Genomic DNA, 24067 nt, shown 5'->3' with positions numbered 1-24067 from the left:
TCAAAAATGTATTTAATACACCAACTTACTTTTAAGGTAGCCTCATCTCCCCTTAAACATGCTCAGAACACTTACATTAGACTACAGTTGGGCAAAGTCATCTAGTAACATGGTACAGGTAGCGTATCAGTCGTTTACTCTCTGGATTGTGTGGCTGACTGAAAGCTGCAAGAGAGTATTGTACAGCTAGCCCAGGAAAGATCAAAATTCAAAATGTGAAATACTGTTTCTACTGAACATATATTGTGCTTTGGCACCATCATAAAGTCCAAAAACTACTAAGCTGAACTTATACCTTCTAACTGAAATTTTGTGTCTTTTGACTAACATCTCTCAAATCTCCCTGGTCCCCACCCTCAAGCTCTGGTAACCACCATTCTACTCTCTGCTTCTATATTCTCCATTTAAGTGAGATCGTGCATTATTCATCTTTCTGTTCTAGGCCTATCACATTTAACATAACGTCCTCCAAGTTCATCCATGTTGTCATAAATGACAGGATTTCCTTATTTTTTAAGGCTTAACAGTATTCCACTATATATGTGTGGAATACTATTAAGAATCCACACAGACACACACACATACACCCCCACATTTTCATTATCCATGTGTCCACTGATGAACACTTAGGTTGATTCCTCCCTGTCTTGGCTATTGTGAATAATGCTTCAATGAACATGAGAATGCAGCTATCTCTTTGACATAATTATTTCATTTCTCTTGTATATATACCTAGTTATGAATTTTCTGGATCACACAGCAGTTCTATTTTTAATTTTTTTTTAGCAACTGTCACACTGTTTTCCATAATAGTTATACTAATTTACATTCCCAACAACAGTGAACCAGGGTTCCCTTTTCTACACATTCTTGGTCAATATTTGTTATCTTTTGTCTTTTTGATGACAGCCTAACAGGTGTGAGATGATAATGCATCTTTGTTTTGATTTGCATTCCTGATGACTGGTGATGCTGAGCATTTTTTTTACATAACCGTTAGTCATTTCTAAACATATACGTTCAACGATACAAATTACAGCTATGCTTATCTTTTGATCGAGCAATTCAAGTTGTAGGAATTTACCCTGAATATAACCCTCAAAAATACAAAAATACATACACAAGAGATTATTCTTTGAAGCACTGTTTGCAATTGCAAAATACGGGAAACAAATGAAATGCTCATATATAGGACAGTGGGTAAAAAAATAATGGCACAAAAGTAAATTTTTTAAATGGGGATATTTTTGTTGCTTATGCTTTTGAGATCTTAGCCATAAAATCTTAGCCTACATCAATGTCTTGGAACATTTCCTCTATGTTTTCTTCAAGTAGTTTTATAGTTTCGGGTCTTAGATATAAGTCTTTAATCCATTTTGAGTTGATTTTTGTATATGGTGAGAGATAGGAGTTGACCCAGCAGTTCCACTACTGGCTATTTATCCAAAGGGAAAGAAATCAGTATTTCAAAGATATACCTGCAACCCCATGTTTACCGTAGCACTATTCACAGTAGCAAAGATATGAAATCAACTTAAGTGTCCATCAATGGATGAACAAAGAAAACTGGCATATATTAAACACAATGGAATATTATTCAGCCATAAAAAAGAATAAAATCCTGTTATTTTCAACAACTTAGATGGAACTGGAGTTTATGTTAAGTGAAATAGGCAAGGCACTGAAAAGCAAATATTGCATGTTCTCACTTATAGAAGGGAGCTAAAAAAGTTTATCTTGTGAAGGTAAAGAGTAGAATGACAGTCAAGGGAGGATGAAGAGAGGTAGGCTAATGGGCTCAAGTATACAGTTATTAATAGACAGAAGGAATAAGCCCTAGTTTTTAACAGCAGGGCAGAGTGACTATAGTTAGCAACCATACATTGTATATTTCAAAGTCACTAGAAGAGAAGATTGGAAATGTTCCTAACACAAAGAAATGACAAATGTTCAAGGTGATGCATATCCTAAACACCCTGATTTGATCATTACACAGTCTATACATGTATCAAACTATCACATGTACCCCATCAATATGTACAATTATGTAATAAAAAAAAATTTAAAAAGTAGAGTAAAAATCCTAAATGGAATACAGATAGAAACAAATAAACTAAACTTCATTTCAAATGTACAACACAGATGGATGTGGGGGTGGGAGAAGGATGAAGAGAACGATGAAGAACATTATAACCCATGTAAATTTAGAATACAGTATTTTGACAATAGACACTCAGACTAAAGAAAAAACATGAACTCTAAACAGACACCATACTCATTTTTTTAATGGCCGTATCAGTTAACAATTTTGAAACTAATTTATCTGTATTCTAGGACTGAACAAATCAATACACTTACTGTAGACAGATAACTGGAGCCAGATTTCTCACTGTTGGAGAATGGACAGAAACAGAATAGACAGAACACTGGTTTTGTATCAAAATTGGAGGCATCAGTAACTCACGGTTTTTAATATACACAGATACAAGAATAGGAATATGTTTGTGTATACTGTACATATTTATACACGTAAACATAAACATTTTCTTCCTTTTGCTAAGGGAGTCTAGAGATAATGACACCTCACTAGTAATGACACCACTTGTGATGGTTAATACTGAGTGTCAACTTGATTAGATTGAAGGATATGATACAAAGTATTAATCCTGGGTGTGTCTGTGTGGGTGTTGCCAAAAAGAGATTAACATCTGAGTCAGTGGGCTGGGGAAGGCAGATCCACCCTTAATCTGGTGGGCACAATCTAATCAGCTTCCAGTAAATATAAAGCAGGCAGGAAAACATGAAGAGAGAGACGGGCCTAGCCTCCAAGCCTACATCTTTCTCCTGTGCTGGATGGTTCTCGCCCTTGAACGCTGGACTCCAAGTTCTTCAGCTTGGGACTCAGACTGGCTCTCCTTGCTCCTCAGCTTGCAGACAGCCTATTGTGGGACCTTGTGATCGTGTAAATTAATACTTAATAAACTCCCCTTTATATATTTATCCTAATAGTTCTGCCCCTCTAAGAGAACCCTAATACATCACAGTAGCAATGAGTACACATGGCACATAAAGATTAATTTTTCAATATTATCTTCTACTAAAATGAAGCAGGTATCTTTCAAGAAATAGGTTGTTCCAGGGCTGTGGCAAGAAAATTACAAGACAAGCCTGGAACATCCTAACGTATCAGAAAGTAAGAAGTGCTCAATGATTGCTGGGGACACGTAAATGACACAGAATAGACCTAACTAAGCACGTGTGATTTTTTTATGACAGTGCATACGATGGTGAAATACTTGGATAAAAATGAACTGTGACCTCAATCTTAACTTCAATCAGAATGTCAACTAAGAAACACAGATTAAGTGTGATAGAATTTTTTAAAAACCCAGCCAGCGCAATAACTGTTCCAGGCAAGAATCATCAATAGATTCTAAAACTAGTCAGAGTTTCATGTAAAACACAGTACTTGCATAGTCTCAAAGTACTTCTCTGCAAGACATTTATGAATTACAAGAGAAAAATGGAACAAAGAGACACCAAGTGCTTCCTGATAGGATGCACTGGGAGAGACACAAACTTCAGTAATATTCCACCAAAAATGCAAATTCTGAATCAAATAATGAGTAAATATCAGAAAACTCTAGCTGGGTTTATTTATTTTGTTTATTTGTTTATTTATTTTGAGAAGGAGTCTTGCCCGGGCTGGAGTGCAATGGCGCAATCTCAGCTCACTGCAACCTCCGCCTCCCGGGCTCAAGCAATTCTCCTGTCACAGCCTCCTGAGTAGCTGGGATTACAGGCGCATTTTGTATTTTAGTAGAGATGGGGTTTCACCATGTTGCCCAGGCTGGTCTCGAACTCCTGAACTCAGGCAATTCACCACCTCAGCTTCTCAAAGTGCTAGGATTACAGGCCGTGAGCCACCGTGCCCGGGCCCATCTGGGTTATTCTATAAAATAAATAGCATCTACTCTTCAAAAATGTCAAAGTTCTAAGAGAGTCAGAAAGACATATCAATAGTTCTACATTAGACACTAAAGAGAAGTGAAAATTAAATATGAGGGTCTGAACCCTGGACACAAAATTTTTTAAAATAAAAGACGTTAATGGGACAATTTACAAAATTCCAATGAAGCCTCTAGATTAAACAGCAGTATGAGACAGTCTTAATTTCCTGAATTTGATGAGTATATGATGATCTCTAAAACAATGTTCATGTTTATAAGAAATATACACTGAAATATTTAGGAGTAAAATAGCATCATGTCTACAAATGATTTTCAAATGCTTCAGAAAAACTATAAATACATGTACATGTATGTATAAAAAGCTAACTATGGGGAGGGAAGGAAAAGGAGAGAGTTAAAAAAGCAAGATTAGGAGTGATAAAGCAAATATGAAAAAACATTAACAAATGAGGAATTTGGGTCAAGAAGATATAAGAATTATTTGTACTATTTTTCCATCTTTTCTCTAAAATTATTTCAAAACAAAAGGTAAAATATTAAATACAAAGTTAAAATAAAGTTCTTGTAGACAAAATATGCTTGGGTCTTGCTTTTTAAACATAATCTGACAATTGGTGTTGAAATTATTCATTTACTATAGTTTCTGATATGTTTGGGTTTAAGTCTATCATATTACCATTTGTTTTCTATTTTTCCCATCTGCTTTTTATTCCTCTTGTTCTGTTTATGCCTTCTTTTAGATCAACTGAGTATTCATTTAGTATTTCATTTTATCTTCGTGACTAGTTTATTGGCTATAGTTCTTTTTTTTTTAATGATTTTAATGTTTCATGTGCGGCTTACTTCATATTACCACAGTTTAACTTCAAATAATACTATACTACTTTATATATCATCTAAGAACCTTACAACTCAATTCTTCCACGCAACCCTCCTGTCCTTTGTGCTGTTATCACACATGCAATGTATACATGTTATAAACAATCATTTTTGTTTTTAAAATGTTAGAAATTAACATTTTCTTAACCAGAAAACATTTTTTATATTTTTCCACACTTTTTGCCTTTTTGGTGGTCTTTATTCTTCATAGGATCTGTGTTTTCACCTCAAATGGTTAACTACCTTCAGCCTATAACATTTCTTAAAAGTGCCAGTCTACTGCAAATTTTCTCAGTTTTGTCTGAAAATGTCATTTTTTTTTTAAGGATATTCCTGCTGGATGTAGTGTTTTAGATTAGCAATTTTTTCTTTTGGTACTTAAAAATGTCATTTCGTTGGTTTTGGGGTTGCATTTGTCCTTGATGAACAACCAGCAGTCATTCCTATCTTTTCAACTACTATATTCAGTTTTCTTCCCTGGCTGTTTCTCTATTTATGACTGATTTTTGACAACTTGAATATTATTTGGCTTGGTGTGACTTTCTGTGTTAGTTACTCTTGCTTCAGGTTTATTAAAGTTCTTCGACAGCTACTCCCTCTCCCAGTTCCTGGGAACTCACTTAGACATGTGTTAGACTGCTTGCTACTACTGTACCAGAGGTCACCAAGGGTTTATTTGTTTTTTAGTCATTTTTCTCCCTGTGCTTCAGTTTAAATTACTGCTGTCACTGTCTTCAAACTCACTAAGCTTTTCTTTTGCAATATCTAGGTTGTTCTTAATCCTATCCAGTGAAATACTCATTTCAGAAACAATATTTTTCAACTCTAGAGGCTTCATTTGTTTCTTTTTTATATTGTCCATTTTTCCTCATTATGTTCATGTCTTCCTTTAAATTGCGGAACACATAAAGTTGATGTATTAAATTCTCTGTAGGGGAACAGGCATCACCTGGCTGCCACCGGCCCTCCTCAGGATAAGCCTCTGTAGCACAAAGCCTGTAGAAAATGAGATCTGCCAATATCCTCTGGCTGTTAAACACATCCAAATAGCTCTGGAGGATACTGGAGACACCACTTCTGATGAGGTTATAAAGCACATGTGTTGATGAAATGACAAAATGCAATCTACTCTAAAAGAAAGCAGTGCTTTTGAAGAGGGTCTTATAAACAGATGCTGTAAGCCTCTCAGGGTTTAGTTGTAGGGGGTATCAAGACACCTAAGGTATATGTTAGCAGTCCATATGGTTATCAGTCTTTCATCATCATCAAAACAGTTTGCCAGGCCCAAGTCTGCAAGACCTTGATCCTAGACTTCTGAGCCTCTATAACTGTGAGAAATAAATGTCTGTTGTTTAAGCCACTCAGTCTATGTATTTTGTTATAGCATCCTGGGCTCACTAAGACATGTTTTAGTGCCTAACCCAGTCCCATACCCAATCTGCATAATAACTTGAATTAAATATTTACCCAATTCATGATCCTGGTCACGCACACACAAAATGTAAAATGTGACAGTTGTAAATTGTGTCTACAAACCTAATATTCCTGCCGTCAGTAGGTAGGGAGCTCTTTCTCCCCACCCTTATCTTGAACCTAGGCCAATCTAAGTGACTTGCTGACTAATAGCATATGGCAGCAGAAGTAATATTATGACTTCCAAGGGCAGATTAAGGTGATACAGCTTTCACTAGTTTCCTCTGGGACATTCACTCTTGGAGTCCAGCCATCATACTAGGAGGAGGCCCAAACTAGCCCATGTGAAGGCCACTCAAAGAGGCCTACATATAGGCATTCTAGTTGAGAGCTCAGCTGAGGTCCCAGCTAGCAAACTAGCATCAACAAGTAATGAACATGCTTCCAGCTCCCAGCCATCAAGTCACTTCCAGCTCTGAAATCTCCCCAGCTGAGGCCCCAGATCATGGAGAAGAGACAAGCTGTCTTTGCTGTCCCCTGCCTGAATTTCTGACAGAGTTTGAGAGCATCATAAAATGGCTATTTTATGCCACTAAGTTTTAGATAGAAGTAGATAATAGATAAGTAGAGCATGAGATGAGAATGTAATTATGTACTGATGTCAATTCTTCATTATACTAGGAAAATACTTAAAGCCCAAATTTTGATCACAAATGAACATCCTCATCTTCATAAATGTAGGACAGTCTAATTCCACAGCTAATTTCCTAATTGCTGGAATAAACAATCAAGGAAGAATCACAAGATAACATATATGTTTTTCTCACCATTATTTTGGCTCTAGATGTGGTTAGAGAGTTCTAGGGTTCTTAGATGGTCCAGCCAAGGAGGAATCAGGCTAGACATGCAGTGGTTTGGAGACAACCCATGCCAGTGTTAAATATTTGGGCAAGATTCACAGACAGGGCAGGTCCCAATAGGGCATATAACATTAGAGAGAATGACAGAACAATGGGGAAAAAGGGCCATGTTACTGCAGAGATGAAAGAGTAAAAAGAGAAACAATAGTGAATACTAAAGAATTTTCATTATTTATGAGGTAAGAAGTTTTAATCGTCCTACTACTAGTCTGAATATTTTATATTTCTCTCTCAAAACAAAATTCTTTGTTGAAGCACTCTGCATTTCGCTAGTCTGGAGACATTCATACATGTACTTTAAACATGAAGGCCCAGGAGGAACAAATGCTTCCCTGTTCCTGCTACATCAGAATGGAAACTGTAGTGATGACAGCAAGGGTGGGGACATCTTCTGTTGCCATAGCCACTTTGGTAGCTAAGTGTCTGCTTTCGGTGGATATTAATAATTTTTAAGGATAAATTTGCCTTGCTGTCATTTAAGGAATAAATATACTGACAGAATAAAACATACTTCTAAAAACACACACCGTAAAATAACTGGGTTCTTAAATCCATGATGTGGGCTCCTTACCTGAAAGCCCTATTGACACCACTGCCAGCCTTTCAATTGTTACTAAAGGGCGCTCACTAGAACAGGTACTGGTGCCTGACTAGTTGTTTCTGGCAAACAGGAAGAGCAACTATACCATTACACTGAACTTTTTAAGCTAACTTCCTTTACATCTATGGTCCTCCAGGGAGCAATCATTAAGAGCTGGGAGTGAACACAAAATAGCTGCTGGAGGGATTGTTTTATCCAACTCAAAGAAAGCTCTCATTCACCTTTAGGCACCAGAACAGACTTTCACCACATATGGAAAGAGAATCAGCACAGTATGTCTCTTTACAGATGTGAGACGGTACCAAAAGACCAAATAATTTGGTCGTGAGGAGGCAGGAAAAGTGTCTCCAAATTCACATGCATGTACCTATTTTCCTTAACACCTGAGGTAAAACCATCCCCCTGTTATCATAGGGAAGCTGTATTTAAAAGCGGTCTCTCCGAGTCACAAGACTGGGTTTCACAGGTCTGAGATCCTTCTCTGGGCGCCTGCGGGCAGACCCCTGGTGACTGAGGGCAGCAATGGTCAGTACATCAAAAGCAGGGATAGCCACAAGAGAAGCCACTAAGGAGTTACACAGTTGATCCTCTCACGAAGCAAGGGGAGTTTCAGCTCTGAGTAACAGCCCTTCGTACACGACAGGGGAGGCACACTACACAATTGCATGACGTGCACATTCAAACTTAAACCTGGTTTCCCACACACAATACTTAGAAATAATCATATAATGTGATTTACAATTTGCTATTCCTTCTTCACCAAAAAGAGCAAGGGGAAAGAGGAGGGGAGAACCACAGGAATCCCCCAGAAGGAACCGAAAATATGTTAATTATCTTACTAAATATACTTACCTTTTCTGCTGATATGAACTGAGTCCAAGTGTTGTCTCGGTCTGTAAAAGGAATGAAATAACGATTAAAAAACTGAAGCCAAATATTTGTACTACAGACATATGGAATATCCAAAATATTCTATTTTAGCTTCAACATTCATTTTATACCCACTTGGATTTTAAGGTTAAACCTGGTCTCCAAATCACATACAATGACTAGATCAAATTGTAAACACACATGAAGTAACAGAAAGTAATGCGATGGATTTTTAAAAGTGTGCCAAACTGACACATCCTGAGAACAGCCCCTTTGACAATCACTTTGTGAGGCTGCTGTGCCTCGGACTGTTCCCTGCTCACTAACTGCTTGCCAGGTGCTGGTGGTAATGATTCCCACTGTCATGGAACTCAAGGTACAGTGGGTGGTGTGTGTGAGGGAGATAGTCATTAAAAAATACATATTTATGTACTGAAATAGGATTATCAAAATATTGAAAAGGTGCTGTGAACAGGAATAAATAGTTGCCATACTTAAATACATCATGAAGGAAGGCCTGTCTGAAGAGAAAATATTTACATAAAAACCTGAAGGATTAAAAAAAGCAGTGTGGCAGTGGGATGGGTGGTGGTAGAGAAAACAGCACATGTGAAGGCCCTCATAGAGAGCAGAGGTTGGTATGCTCAAGAAACAGATGGCAGGTCTCTCTGCTGGAGCTGGGAGAGAAGGAGAAAATGAGACTGGAGGGCTAAGCAGAGGCCAGATAATGCTCTGCCTTGTAAGGAAGTCATGGGAAGAAGTTCGGTCTACTTTAGGTTTTAAAGATAAGGAAGATAAGAAAAAGTAGGAAGTTGGAGGCAACAGCTGTAGTTCAGGTGATGAAGAAAAGGAAGTTCTTACTGATGAGAAAATGCCAACACTATAAGGAATACCATCAGTGAACTTACCCCAAGAGGTTATCTGCTACACCAAAATGAGAAAAAACAGCATTATTTTTTCCCAATAATATAAATTATTTTGAAATAGTATTTTGGAGACTGTTTATGCAGAAAATGTGGCAGATGTAGAAAACTGTCCTAATTTTTTCAAGGTGCGTATTAGGTAAAGTGTAAGGGTGTCCTTAATTCTCTTTGAGATGTCTTGGCAAAATAATTTGTGTGTGGGGGGAGGTGTATGGATAAAGCAAACACAGCAAAACGGTAATAACCGTTGAGTCTGGGTGGTAAATGAATTGGTATTGGTTGAGCTCTTCTATTTTCTGTAAAGAAAAATTTCTTTAACTTTTTATTATGAAAATTACATATATTCCCCATGCAATGGGAGAAAATATTTATAAATCAAATATCTGATGAGATTAATATCTAGAATATATCAAGAACTCCTGCAACTCAGTAACAGAAAAACTACCAAACTAAAAGGTGGGCAAAAGACTCAAACATTTCTCCAAAGAAAATACACAAATGGCCAGTAGGCACTTAAAAAGATGCTCAACATCACTAACCATTAGGGAAATGCAAATCAAAACCACAATGATACCACTTCATACCTGTTTGGATGACTACTATTTAAAATTTTTAAAAGAAAATAAGGATCTTTGTCAAGGATGTGGTGAAACTGGAACCTTTGTGCACTGTTAGTGTGAATGTTAAAATGGTGTAGCCACTATGGAAAATAGTATTGTGGTTCCCCAAAAAAATTAAACATAGAATTACCATACGACCAGCAATCCCACTTCTGTGTATATACCCAAAAGAACTGAAAACAGGGGCTCAAAAAGATACTGTATAAACCCACATTCACAGCAGTATTATTCACAACTGCTAAGGGGTAGAAGCAACCCAAATGCCCATTGACATGTGAACAGATAAACAAAATGTGATTTATATATACAAGGGAATATGATCCAGTCTTAAAAAGGAAGCAAATTCTGACACATGCTATGTAAAAGCGTTCCTATTTCTCCACATCCTCTCCAGCATCTCTCGTTTCCTGACTTTTTAATGATCGCCATTCTAACTGGTGTGAGGTGGTATCCCATTGTGGTTCTGATTTGCATTTCTCTAATGACCAGTGATGATGAGCTTTTTTTCTTATGTTTGTTGGCTGCATAAATGTCATTATTTCTGAGGCCTCTGTTCTGTTCCATTGGTCTACATACCTGTTTTGGTACCCGTACCATGCTGTTTTGGTTACTACAGCCTTGTAGTACAGTTTGAAGCCAATTTCTTACAAAGTTAAACATACACCTACCATATGACCAAATCACTCCACTCCTAGATATATGCCCAAGAGAAACAAAAGCATTTGTCCATACAATGAATGGCTTGTACATAAATGTTCGTAGCAGCTTTGTTATAGCTCAATATTGGAACGGCCCAAATTTCCACCAGCCCAAACTTACATGTATCCAGGTGAACAGATACATGAGTTGTGTTATAGCCGTACAATGGAATACTACTCAGCAATAAAAAGAATAAGCTATTGATACACAAAACAACACAGATTAATCTCAAAATAATTATACTGAGTGGAACAACCCAGACCCTCAAAAAAGTACATTCTGTATGACTCCATTTATATAAAGTGTTTTAAAATGTAAACTTCCTGATAGTGACAGAAAGCAGACTGGTGGTTACCTAAAGATGAGGAGCATAAAGGGATTACCAAGGGGCACAAGTAGACTTTTAAGGGTGATACGTATGTCCATTATCTTGATTGTAGTAATAATTTCACAGGTACATAAATATGCCAAACTTTTTAAATTACATAATTTAAACGCATGCAGTTTATTGTATGTCATTTATACATCAATAATAGTTATGACAGAATTCTAGAGCATGAGAAGCTGTGGTCTCACATGAAGTCTACAGAAAAGGAACTCAGGAAGCGTATCACTCATGTGCACTTTCTTGAGGAGAAAAAAATTATCATGAAGACAGAATCTGACCACTGAAATTACTCATACGAAGACTCACAAATAAGGAAGCTGTCTTGTGAAAGATAAGCAGATACTCAATGCAAAGGATCTGTGGAAATAAGGTTAGAAAAGCAGAAAATAAATATTGTTTTTGAAGTATATGCCACAAAACAGAAAAATAATCATTTAACTGTAATAAACATGAATAAAAATCTCAGAACATGCCAACACATCCTTAAGTGTTATGAGAATAAGGAAGATCAAAATAGACACTATTTTGTTTCTGAAGCAATTTGAGAAAAAAGGCATAAACATAACTTAAAAGTGTATCTGAAAATTGAGCCCCATTATCAAGAGATTAAAAACAAAACAAAAACCAATATGAATGCATAAAAAGTAGACGGAGCCCTTCCTTCCCTTCCTTCCTTCCCTCCCTCCCTCCCTCCCTTCCTCCCTGTCTCTCTCTCTCTCTCTCTCTCTCTCTTTCTTTCTTTCTCTTTTCTTCCCTCTGTGGCCCAGGCTGGAGTACACTCGGCTCGCTGCAGACTCCCTGCCTCCAGCTCCCATGATGCTCCTGCCCTGGCCTGCGGGCTGCCTGAGATTGCCGGCGCGCGCCACCACCCCTCCCTCGTTTTTCTCCTTTGGCTGGAGGCGCGGTTTCACCATGTCGGCCACCCTGGTCTCCAGCTCCTGACCTCCAGTGGTCTGCCCGCCTTGGCCTCCCGAGGTGCTGGGACTGCAGACGGAGGCTCGCTCACTCGGTGCTCGGTGTTGCCCGGGCTGGAGTGCGGTGGCGTGGTCTTGGCTCGCTGCAGCCTCCGCCTCCCACTTGGCCTCCCAGGGTGCTGGGATTGCAGCCTCTGCCCGGCCACCCCGTCTGGGAAGTGAGGAGCACCTCTGCCAGGCCGCCCCATCTGGGAAGAAGTGAGGAGCGCCTCTGCCCGGCCGCCCCATCTGGGAAGTGAGGAGCGCCTCTGCGCGGCCGCCCCGTCTGGGAAGTGAGGAGTGCTTCTGCGGGGCCGCCCCTTCTGGGATGTGAGGAGCGCCTCTGCCCGGCCGCCCCGTCAGGGAAGTGAGGAGCGCCTCTGCCCGGCCGCCCCGTCTGGGAAGTGAGGAGCGCCTCTGCCCGGCTGCCCCTTCTGGGATGTGAGGAGCGTCTCTGCCCGGCCGCCCCGTCTGGGATGTGGGGAGCGCCTCTGCCCGGCCGCCCTGTCTGGGAGGTCTACCAAAGAGGCCAGAAGCAATGTGGGGGCTGGACATGGTGGCTCATGCCTGTAGTCCCAGTACTCTGGAAGGCCGGGGCGGGTTGATCACTTGAGGCTAGGAGTTCAAGACCAGCCTCGCCAACATGGCGAAACATATGAAAAATACAACTGACAAACCAACCAACCAACCAACCAAGCGACCACAAAACAGGTCTACCCTGGAGTCATACTCTAATTTTTTCTATTTTCCTCCCTTTCTGATCCTTTATCCCACTTTCTTTTTCTTCCTCTTCCTTCTCCTTCTTTTTTGTCAAATAGAGGATTGAGTTATTATCATTGGTCAAAAAAAAAAAAAAGTGGATGGAAAAGATTAAACACATCTACAGTGAGACTAAATAAGATAAACTCAACTGTTTATATAAAGACCAAAGGATTGCATCAAACAACTGGAACCCAACTATAACAACTTAATACAAAATGCAGAAATGTTAAAGGCCAGAGAATGGGCAAAAATAAACACTGAATAAGGATAAAAACAGGCAAATAAGGATTACAACATTAATAACTTTACAATGCAAAGATATGTAAAAACTGTTATAATTCAACAGTGAAAAGGAAAAAAGGAAATGGGAAAACCAATGTTGTGACTGAAATGTAAGCAAAGGGCAAGAAGACAATTCACTGAAGAAAAATAAATGGCCAATAATCATATGAAAAAGATGATCAACCTCATTAGACAGTAAAGCAATCTCTAGAGGACAGGGAAATTCCATAGTTTGCCATTTGACTGGCAGGGACCTTTGAACCTCATGAATTCACATCCAGAGATAAGGGTCTATTAAGAGTAGAGCCCTAGAAAATGCCCATGCCATGCATTTTTTAAATCTTCTATCAAATATAAGACACATTGGGCAATTTCACTGAATCACAGAAACTTTAGTAATTCTTAACTTGCTGCAAATTCTCTTCACCACATCTCTTCAGAACAGACAAGATATAACAGGGGTGTTGTTTCACCTCAGGTGTTAAGGAAAATATGTATATGCATGTGAATTTGGAGACACCTTTCCTACCTCCCCACCCCCAAATTCTTTGGTCTTTTGGTACCTTCCCACCCATGCTTCTGTCATACTTAAGGACTTCAGCTTCAACCTCGCTCCTCACTAGGCTGCAGATTCCAAATAATCTGAGCACAGCTTTTCTCAGAATGCACTCCCAATTCCAAATGGGGACATGCGGGAGGAAAATGGACTCTTCTCCAATCAAACAGACCAGCCTCGGCAAAAATATATGTGATATGCTTTAAAATATTATTAAATTCTTTTATAAAACGAACACATCTGATAATTTTATCCCTGTAACTCAGTGGTTCTCAACTGAGGGCAATTTTGTTTCCCTGGGGGGCACTTGGCAAAGTCCAGAAGCATTTCTCTGTGTTTGGGTTTTTATTAACACCAAAAAACATGCTGGACAAATTCTAAAAGAGTTAAAAAACTAAGAGGCATTTTTGTTTGTCGCAAATCAGGAGGCCACTAACATTAAGTGTGTAGAGTCCGGCCTGCTGCTAAACACCCGGTAATGCACAGGACACTCTTTCTTCTACCCTACAACCAATTATCTGTTCCAAAACGTAAACAGGCCAGGATTAAACATTGTACTATAACCTCAATTTTACAGAGATATCAATAATTTAGATGTTCATTTGTAATAACATCTCCTTGCATTTTAATTCAAAGTGCATTACTGTCTTAACAACTGTGTTTGTATTTCCAGTGGTCCTTGCAGTTCTTAACACACTGGAGATAAATACAGAATTCATTTTACAGATAAAGAAACTAAGCCTCTAAATGTTTTAAATTAGCAAATGGTAAGAGTTAGAACTCAAATCCTTCGATCTGGTCTAGTACTGCATTCATATAATAACATATCCTTGACAGAACTGCATATGCCTAAAACCAACTTTTAGCTTACATGAGCTGAAGTTGGCTATATTATTGCTAACAAATTTTAAGATGGCCATATTCTTATACTGCATTATTGTTAAACAGAAGATTTAATCTTGCTAGAAAAATAAAATGAAATTCACTTCAGAACGAGGTATGTGGCAGTTGTGTACACGGCATGGATGCTTAGAAATAAGACAAGGTCTGCACACCCTAGAATTTAAGCTTCTTGATGGTACAGGCAGCACATGCACACAAACCCGTGGTACCAGGAAGCCACACCAGGTGCCATGTGAGTATTACTTACATACTGGGCAGCTTTCCCCAGGGATATACCTGGGAGCCAGTTTCCTTGCAGGTGATGAGACTGTGCTTCTCTGTCACCTTTAGAGATAAAATTACATACTTCCTCAAGGACTGGGTTGGGGGAAGGTAGAGAATGAGGTCTGCTTTTGATTATGAAGATCTCAACATGTAATCCTACTTCTCATCAACCCAATCTCCCCCACAAAGTTCTCTGCAAATCATCTCATAGTGAAAATGGATGACATCTGTGAGGGAGTTTTAAGAATTTTTAACTCACAAAAGGGGTCTTTCCTGACTTTCTAATTGTTTTGCTTCCTATGCTTCTCTGTGTGTATGTATTTTTAACACGAATTTTCACTGAGATAACTGTAGATTCATATGCAGTTGTAAGAAATAGTAAAAAGAGCTATATTTTAACTCAGTTTCCCCATTGTATCATTCTGCAAACACTATGGCATAATATCACAAGCAGCACAGTGACACTGGTACATTCCATCTGCCTTGTTCAGAAGGTCTCAGTTTTGTATGTCCTCATTTGTGTTTGTTCATCTATTTAGTTCTACACAATTTTCTCTGCTGTGTAGGTTCATGAACACCAGTCAAGACACAGAACAGTGTCAGCACCCTGAGGATCCAGTGTGTCACTTTTATAATCACACTCATCTTCTTCCTGCCCTCCCCCACAAGCCCTGGCAACCATTCCTCTATTATTCATGACTAAAATTTTTTCATTTTAAAAAGGGCATATAAATGAAATCATGCACATGTAACCTTTTGGAGTTGGCTTTTTTCACTCAGCCTAATTCTCTGGAGACTTACCCAGGTTGCTGTGTGTGCCAACACTTCATTCTTTTTTATTGCTGAGTTGTATTCCATGGTATGAATGTATCACTGTTTAACAATACATCTACTGAAATACATCTGGGTTGTTTCCAGTTTGGGGCTATTATAAACAGAGCTGCTATGAACATTTATATACATGTTTTAGTGCAAATATAAATTTTCATTTCTTTGGGAGAACCCCCAAGAGTGCAATTAGTAGGTCAATTATAGTCACCACATGTTTAGATTTATACAAAACTGCCAAACTGTTTTTTCCAGAGTAGCTGTATCACTTACATACCCGCTAGCAATGCATGCGTGATCCAGTTTCTCCACATCCTTGCCAGTATTTGGTGTTGTCACTGTTTTGTGTTTTGTGTTTTAATTTGCATTGCCTGATGGCTAATGATGTTGAACAGGTTTTCATGTCCTTTTTACCATCTGTATTTCCCCTTCAGGGAAATGTGTGTTCATGTCTTTTCCGTTTCCTTTATTTTTATACTATTGAGTTTCGAGAGTTCTTTCTGTATTACAGAAACTAGGTCCACTGTCAGGTATGTGACTTGCAAATATTTTCTCCTAGTCTATATTTATCTTTACATCTTCACATGGTCTTTTGCAGAGAAAAGTTTTGTTTGTTTGTTTTTGTGAGACCAGTCTGGCTCTGCTGCCCAGGCTGGAGTGCAGTGGTGTGATCATGGATCACTGCAGCCTTGATGTCCCAGGCTCAAACGATTCTCTGCTTCTGACTCCTGAGTAGCTGGGACTACAGGTGCACACCACCACACTTGGACAATTTTTTATTTATTTTATTTACTTACTTTTTATTTTACTAGAGACAAGGTCTCACTATGTTGCCGAAGCTGGTCTTAACTAAACTCCTGGGCTCAAGGGATCCTCTTCCCTTGGCCTCCCAAAGTGCTGGAATTACAGGCATGAGGTACTGCGTCTGGCCCAGAGCAAGTTTTAAATTCATCAGTCTTTCCTTTATGCATTGCACATCTGGTATTAATTCTTTGGTGTCAAGAACTCTTTTCCTAGCCCTGTAAGCTGAAGCTTTACTCCTAGTTTTATTCTCCCTAAAGGTTTTATTATACTTTTACATTAAGTCCATGATCCATTTTGAGTTAGTTTTTGTTTAAGGTGTGAGATCCTTCTATATTCAGACTTTCCATTCCATTTTACTATTCTGTGGTATTCTTTATTCCTAGTTTTTAAGGCTGTTTCTTATTTTATTTTAATAAAATAAAATTTTGCCTCTTGCCCAGGCTGGAATGCAGTGGCGCCGTCTGAATTCACTGCAACCTCTGTCTCCCGAGATCAAGCAATTCTCCTGCCTCAGCCTCCCAAGTAGCTGGGACTACAGGCATGTGCCAACACGCCCAGATAATATTTTTAAATTTTTAGTAGAGATGGAATTTCACAATGTTGGTCAGGCTGGTCTCGAACTCCTGACCTCAAATGATCTGCCCGCCTTGGCCTCCCAAAGTGCTGGGATTATAGGCGTGGGCCACGGTACCCAACCTTAAGGCCGTTTCTGAACCCGCTATTTATTCTTCTTTTGTACCACTTACTGTACCACAACAGAGGGCAGGAAATAGTAGTAAAGGGAGAATCAAAACGGGGATGAAGTGGGGAGCAGATATTTCTGAGAAGACTCAAAATTTAAAGTAGAAAATAAAAACCTGTGTTCAAACACCAGCTCTGCCCTCACTACCCAAATACCCTTGGGGAAAGTCTGTAAGCAGCATTCTGCCAACTACAAGGAGCTGCAGAGCTGTTGGCCTCTGATGACGGCTTTCTAGTGTCCCACCGACTTCTCTCTTCAGCCACAGGTAATCAACCTGACATGACATGAAGTGGCTGTTTTGAGTACAAAATTAGTTGTAATATTGTAAAACTGATAATGTAGAATGAGAAAATCTAGCTTTGTTTGCAGAGAGAAAAATAAAAAAAAAAAAAGCACTACCTTGTAGTACATTTAGGTAGTGGGATACAAGGGTAATGACCCCTACTATTGCAGAGTGGTTAAAAACTTAGGCTTCAGAGTGAAATGCTTGGTTTTCAATTCTAGCTTTATCACTTAATAATAATTTATTTGGTTAGGTTAAACTCTCTGCACTTTAATATGCTCACTTGTAAAATGATCATAAAATGAATACCATCTCATGTATTTACGAATTTAGAAGAGTACCTGACACTTGTCAATACCCAATAAATATTACTTATATTGATTATTTTTTCACATTTTTCAAATTTTCTACAAGCATATATTTCTTTTATAATAGAAGTCCTTTAATTTAAAACAAAAGATGAGTACTTCTAGGCCTCCGTACAAGTCAAAATCACAGCTCCTTCTCCATTTCCTTTTTTCCCAGGAGAACATTAAAGCCCATTTCCTGTGGGGTGGGGGGAGGGGGGAGGGATAGTATCAGGAGATATACCTAATGCTAAATGACGAGTTAGTGGGTGCAGCAAAACCACATGGCACATGGATACATATGTAACAAACCTGCACATTGTGCACATGTACCCTAAAACCTAAAGTATAATAATAAAAAATAAAATAAAAAAAAATAAAGCCCATTTCCAAGACAATTTAGAAGCTGGTAATCTATAGCCCGTAAGCCAAATCCAGTCTTCTGCCAGCTTTTGCAAATAAAGTTTTATGCCCATTTCTCACATACTGTTACGGCAGCTTTCACATTACGATGACGAAAGTTGAATAGTTGTGATAGAGACCATTCGGGACACAAACCCTGAAGTAGTTAATATCTGGCCCTTTACCAAAAAAGTTTGCCAACATCTGGCTTAGATCAACAGAAATAATGCCACAATATCTTATTTCCAGAATCATTAAGTCCCTACATAAGAAAATCTGTGGCCGGGCGCAGTGGCTCACGCTTGTAATCCCAGCACTTTGGGAGGCCGAGGCGGGCGGATCACGAGGTCAGGAGATCGAGACCATGGTGAAACCCCGTCTCTACTAAAAATACAAAAAATTAGCCGGGCGTGGTGGCGGGCGCCTGTAGTCCCAGCTACTCGGAGAGGCTGAGGCAGGAGAATGGCGTGAACCCGGGAGGCGGAGGTTGCAGTGAGCCGAGATCATGCCACTGCACTCCAGCCTAGGGGACAGAGCGAGACTCCGTCTCAAAAAAAAAAAAAAGAAAATCTGTGACCTAAAAATCTAAGGCAATCTGGCATAACATCTCCTCATGAAAAACACAGACAATGTACAGTCCCACTAGTGAACTGCAGTACAATTCTGATGCTAACCATCTGCATTAGTCTGTTCTCACACTGCTAATAAAGACATACCCAAGACTGGGTAATTAATTCATAAAGAAAAGAGGTTTAACTGACTCACAGTTCTGCAGGGCTTGGGAGGCCTCAGAAAACTAACAGTCATGGTGGAAGAGGAAGCAAACATATTCTTCTTCACGTGGCAGCAGCAAGAAGTGCTGAGCAAAGGGGGAAAAGCCCCTTATAAAACCACCAGATCTCATGAGAACTCACTATCACAAGAACAGCAGCATGGGAGTAACTGCCGCCATGATTCAATTACCTCCCAGCAGGTTCTAGCAAGCTTCAGTATCCAGAGTTTCATCAGGTAGGTATGGCTGATTCAATCACTGACCACCATGTGACCCAACTCACATTCCAGCTTCCCTAGAGGAGGGTGGGTTGGCTCAAAGCCCAACCCTCTAATCACATGATTGGGTTTTTCTTTTTCTTTTTTTTTTTTTCTTGAGACGGAATCTTACTCTGTCACCGAGGCTGGAGTGCAGTGGCACGATCTCAGCTCACTACAACCTCCGCCTCCCGGGTTCAAGCAATTCTGTGTCAGCCTCCCGAGTAGCTGGGACTACAGGCGCATGCCACCATGCCTGGCTAATTTTTGTACTTTTAGTAGAGGCGGGTTTTCACCATGTTGGTCAGGCTGGTCTCGAACTCCTGACCACAGGCGATCCAACGGCCTCAGCCTCCCAAAGTGTTGGGATTACAGGTGTGAGCCACTGTGCCCGGCCAACATGGTTGGTTTTTCTGACGACCAACCCCCATCTTGAGTTTTCTCATTAGGTGTAAACTCACATGTGATCTAAAGGACTCATGAATAACAAAGACACTCTTATTATTAAGGAAATTCCAAGATTTAGAGCATCTCCAGGACCAGAGACAAAGACCAGATTACCGCACAACTAGCTATAAAATCTTCTTGCCAAGAAAAACAAATGAATTTAAACCTAATCAAGACTCTAGATTTAGCTAACAGTTTACATAAAATTCACATCGTAAGTGAATGTTAAATGACACCAAGAGGATGAAAATAACCAAACCTAGAATGTAGGAAATCCTATAGACAAATGAGCCAATTTCATTAACAACAACAACAACAACAACAACAACAACAACAACAACAACAACAAAAGGCGGGTGGGGGAAACAGCATAAAGGAGACTTAGGAGACATAGCAACCAAATGCAATGTGTAGACCTTGTCTTGATCCTGCTTTGGACAAACCAAATGCAAAAAGGCATTTCTGAAGCAGTGGAAGAAAACTGAACACAGACCAACCAAGTTTGATATGATATTAAGCACTCTGGTTGTCTACTGCTGCATAATAAACCAGTCTAAGGTTTAGTGGCTTAAAACAACAATTTATTCTCACTTAATGTCTCTTTTGTGTTGCACTTACATGTGATTTCAGGCAGCATTTATCTGAAAGTTCAAATGTGTCGGTTGTCTAAGATGGCTCATTCACATGATGGGAAAGTGATGCTGGCTGTCAACTGGGAGCTTAGCTGGGACTGCTGACCAGAAGACTACATGTGGCCTTTCCATGTGGCTTAAGTTTCTCACATCATGGTGATTAAAAGAAATGTTCCAAAACTGACAGACCCAGGTAGAAGCTGTCAAGCTTCATATGATTCAGCCTTAGTGGTACCAAAATGTTCTGCCACACTGCATTAGTCAAAATATTATTGTTATTGTTCTACAGAGTATACATTCATTTAGTTATCCACACGCTTAAACATTTTTAATGTTCTTTATTCCTTTGCATTTCTGAGCTTCTAATTAAAGACTGTATTATTTCCTTTGGCACAAATTTTCTGGTGACAAATTCTCTCCATTCTTATCTATTTTAAAACGTCTATTTCACTTTCATTTGTAAAGGATATTTTCATTGGGTATAGAATTCTAGTTTAGCAAATTTTTTCAGTAAATTTTATTATATATTATTTTTGCCTCTCATTGTTTCAGTTTATAAGTCAGCTGTCAGGCTAATTCTACTTTCTTTGAAGGTCTCTCTTTTTCTCTAGTTGCTTTTAGAATGTATCTCTTTGGCTTTGACTTTTCTTTTCTTTCTTTTTTTTTTTTTTTGAGATGGAGTTTCACCTTTGTTGCCCAGGCCAGAGTGCAATGGCACGATCTCGGCTCATGGCAACCTCTGTTTCCCGGGTTCAAGCGATATTCCTGCCTTAGCCTCCTAAGTAGCTGGGATTACAGGCATTTGCCACCATGCCTGGCTACTTTTGTATTTTTAGTAGAGACGGGGTTTCACCATATCGGTCAGGCTTGTCTCGAACTCCTGACCTCAAGTGATCCACCCGCCTCAGCCTCCCAAAGTACTGGGATTACAGGTGTGAACTACTGCACCCAGCCTGGCTTTGATTTTCAGTATTTTTCTATGAACTGCTCAGATCTCCCTACAAGGAAGAACTTGGCATTCAGTTGTGAAAAACACTGTTGGCTACCAGCCTCCACCTATAGCCTTTGGGATCAACTGTGGCATTTGAGGTAAGGCCAAGTTCTTCTTGGGCTCCTCCCAGACAATGAGCACAGCAGGTGTACTAGGGCCTGGCCAACTCTACCCAGTGCAGGATGCTTCCAATGGGCAATCTTTGCTCCAGAGCTCTCCACTGGGTTGGCCGAGATTCTGCATCACAGTCTGAGACTCTCCTTGCCCAATCTTGCTTTTTTTAGCTTATTTTTCACAGGCAGTAGCCCTCAATCTCTCGCACTCCTAACTCTGTCTCAGGATCTTGTTGAGAACTCAAACTGACATGTGATAAAGGCTATCTTGGGTAGGGGTGGCAAAGGGGGCAGTGAAGAAAAAATCGTTATCTAACCGTGAAATACTGAAGGTTGTATTTCTGAGATGAGGAAAGTGTCGAAGAGGACTACTAAATAGCACCGTATTAACATCATACTGGCTGTAGCTAGTAAAGTTAAGGTAAGAAAAAGAAAAGGCAGAATGTGTGATAGTTGATTTTGAGTGTCAAACTGAAGAAATGTCATCAAGCTCAGATTATGATAGCTTATGGAGGCTGTTCAAAAGCATCTGGAGCTAAGTTATTAGAATCAATAAGTAATTTAGCAAGTTTTCAGGATACACAGTAAATATATTAAAAGCAACCACATTTATACATTTTATGTTGAGTTGTATGAAATTGCCACTTTTATAGATCAATGAAGGCCGGGCATCAGCAATATGCTTCAACCTAATAATCACAAAAAGAGAACATTTTGAAAAGATGTCACTTATAATAGTATTAAAAAATACCAAAGCCCCAGAAATAAATCTATTGAAAGATGTTCAAGATCTTTATGCAGAATATAAAATTCTGAGATAAAGAAGACCTAAATAAGTTGAAAAATACACTGTCTCAAACTGTCAGATTGAATACTGAAAATTCTGAGAGATTTCTAATTCTTGCCAAATTGATCTTCAGATTCTGAGTGACGCTAATAAAAAATCCCGATTTTGTGTGTGTGTGTGTGTGTGTGTGTGTGTGTGTGTGTGTGTGTGTGTAAAGCTAATTGAAAAGATACATATGGAAGGCAAAGAACTGAGAATAACCAAGACATTACTGAGGAGAATAACAAAGTGTCAGGATTTGTTCTACCAAACATCAAAACTTTAAAAACTATAGTCATTAAAACGGTGACCCTGGTATTAGGATAGACAAATAAGCCAAAGAAATCCAATATAGTGCCCAGAAACAGGCTCATACATATATGGACATTTGATTTATGAATAAGGTGTCACTGACAAATACTAGGGAAAGAAAACATTGGGAAATAGTCAATAAAGGATGCTGAGACAATCAAATACAAGGAAGAAATAAAATCTTGATCTCACATCAATAACAAAAATTTATTCCAGACGGGATTTGAGCTAACTGTGAAAGGCAAAACAGTAAAATTCTAGAATATAGGAGAATATCTTCACGACCTTGGGATAGAAAAACATTGAACAAGACACAAAATAAAAAGTATTAACCATAATGGAAAATACTGACAGACTGAACTTAAGAATTTCTGTTCACTAAAAGTCACCATTACATAAGCCAAAAGGGCAATCCATCCAGTGAGAGAAGCTATTTTCAATATATGTAACCAACAAAGAACTCATATAATGGAACTGATTTTTGTTACTGGTGTGAGGTTAGGGTTCCAGTAAAGAGCTTGTATTCAGAACTTATAAAGAACCTCTACAAAACAATGGGAAAAAAGACATGCAAACCAACAGCAAAATGGGTAAAAGACTTAACGGATGTCACAAAGGAAGAGATCCAAATGGTCAAGTAAACACGAAAAGTTGCTCAGCTTTATGAGAAATCAGGGAAACGAAAATAAAATGGAAATTACAGATCATTAGCCATTCTCCAGAATAGAAGGAGGGAAGGAAGAAAACACTTTATAAAGTTGTTGCAGAGGAATTCCTGATGATGGGTTTGCAAACTAAAACAACCACTTTGGAAAACTATATGCCTTATCTATTAAAATTGAAGATACACATATTCTATGACAGTGGTCCCTAACCTTTCTGGTACCAGGGGACCAGTTTCATGGAAGACAATTTTTTCCATGGATGGGGGGTTAGCGGGATGGTTTCAGAATAAAACTGTTCCACCTGAAATCATCACGCACTAGTTAGATTCTCCTAAGGCACGCGCACAACCTAGATCTCTTATGTGCAGTTCACAATAGGGTTTGCACTCCTATGAGAATCTAATGCCACCGCTGATCTGACAGGAGGCAGAGCTCAGGAGGTAATGTTCACTTGTTCATCCACCACGTGCTGTGCAGCCCGGTTCCTAACAGGCCACGGACCGGTATTGGTCCACGGCATGGGGGTTGGGGATCCCTACTCTATGACCCAACAACTGCATTCTAATCCCTCAGAAAAAAATCATTTGAACACATATATTATGTTCACCAAGAGACAGCATTATTCTTAATAGCAAAAAACAA

The 24067-nt window shown here is 39.2% G+C and overlaps 1 protein-coding gene and 1 non-coding gene across 4 annotated transcripts in view; both read right to left on the bottom strand.

The window, feature by feature from the left end:
* Window positions 1-24067, bottom strand: part of TMEM131 (transmembrane protein 131) — a 251291-nt gene that overhangs the window by 146311 nt on the left and 80913 nt on the right. For 2 of the 3 annotated variants that reach the window (XM_032178667.2, XM_032178666.2), the window contains exons 3-4: window positions 11591-11641; window positions 8637-8677 (exon numbers count right to left, since the gene is read on the bottom strand). In XM_032178667.2, coding sequence (XP_032034558.1) covers window positions 8637-8677; window positions 11591-11641 — 92 coding nt within the window. The remainder of the gene's footprint in view (window positions 1-8636; window positions 8678-11590; window positions 11642-24067) is intronic. The other variant, XM_032178668.2, reaches the window with a different exon arrangement.
* On the bottom strand, window positions 14175-14234 carry LOC116484361 (U7 small nuclear RNA). Its single transcript, XR_004252535.1, has one exon. It is a non-coding gene; the product is annotated as a U7 small nuclear RNA (small nuclear RNA).

The sequence above is a fragment of the Hylobates moloch genome, unplaced genomic scaffold, assembly GCF_009828535.3.
Source record: "Hylobates moloch isolate HMO894 unplaced genomic scaffold, HMol_V3 SCAFFOLD_15, whole genome shotgun sequence".
Classification (NCBI taxonomy): Eukaryota; Metazoa; Chordata; class Mammalia; order Primates; family Hylobatidae; genus Hylobates; species Hylobates moloch.
Note: the sequence above shows the minus strand (reverse complement) of the source record. Positions and strands in the feature narration are given on the sequence as shown.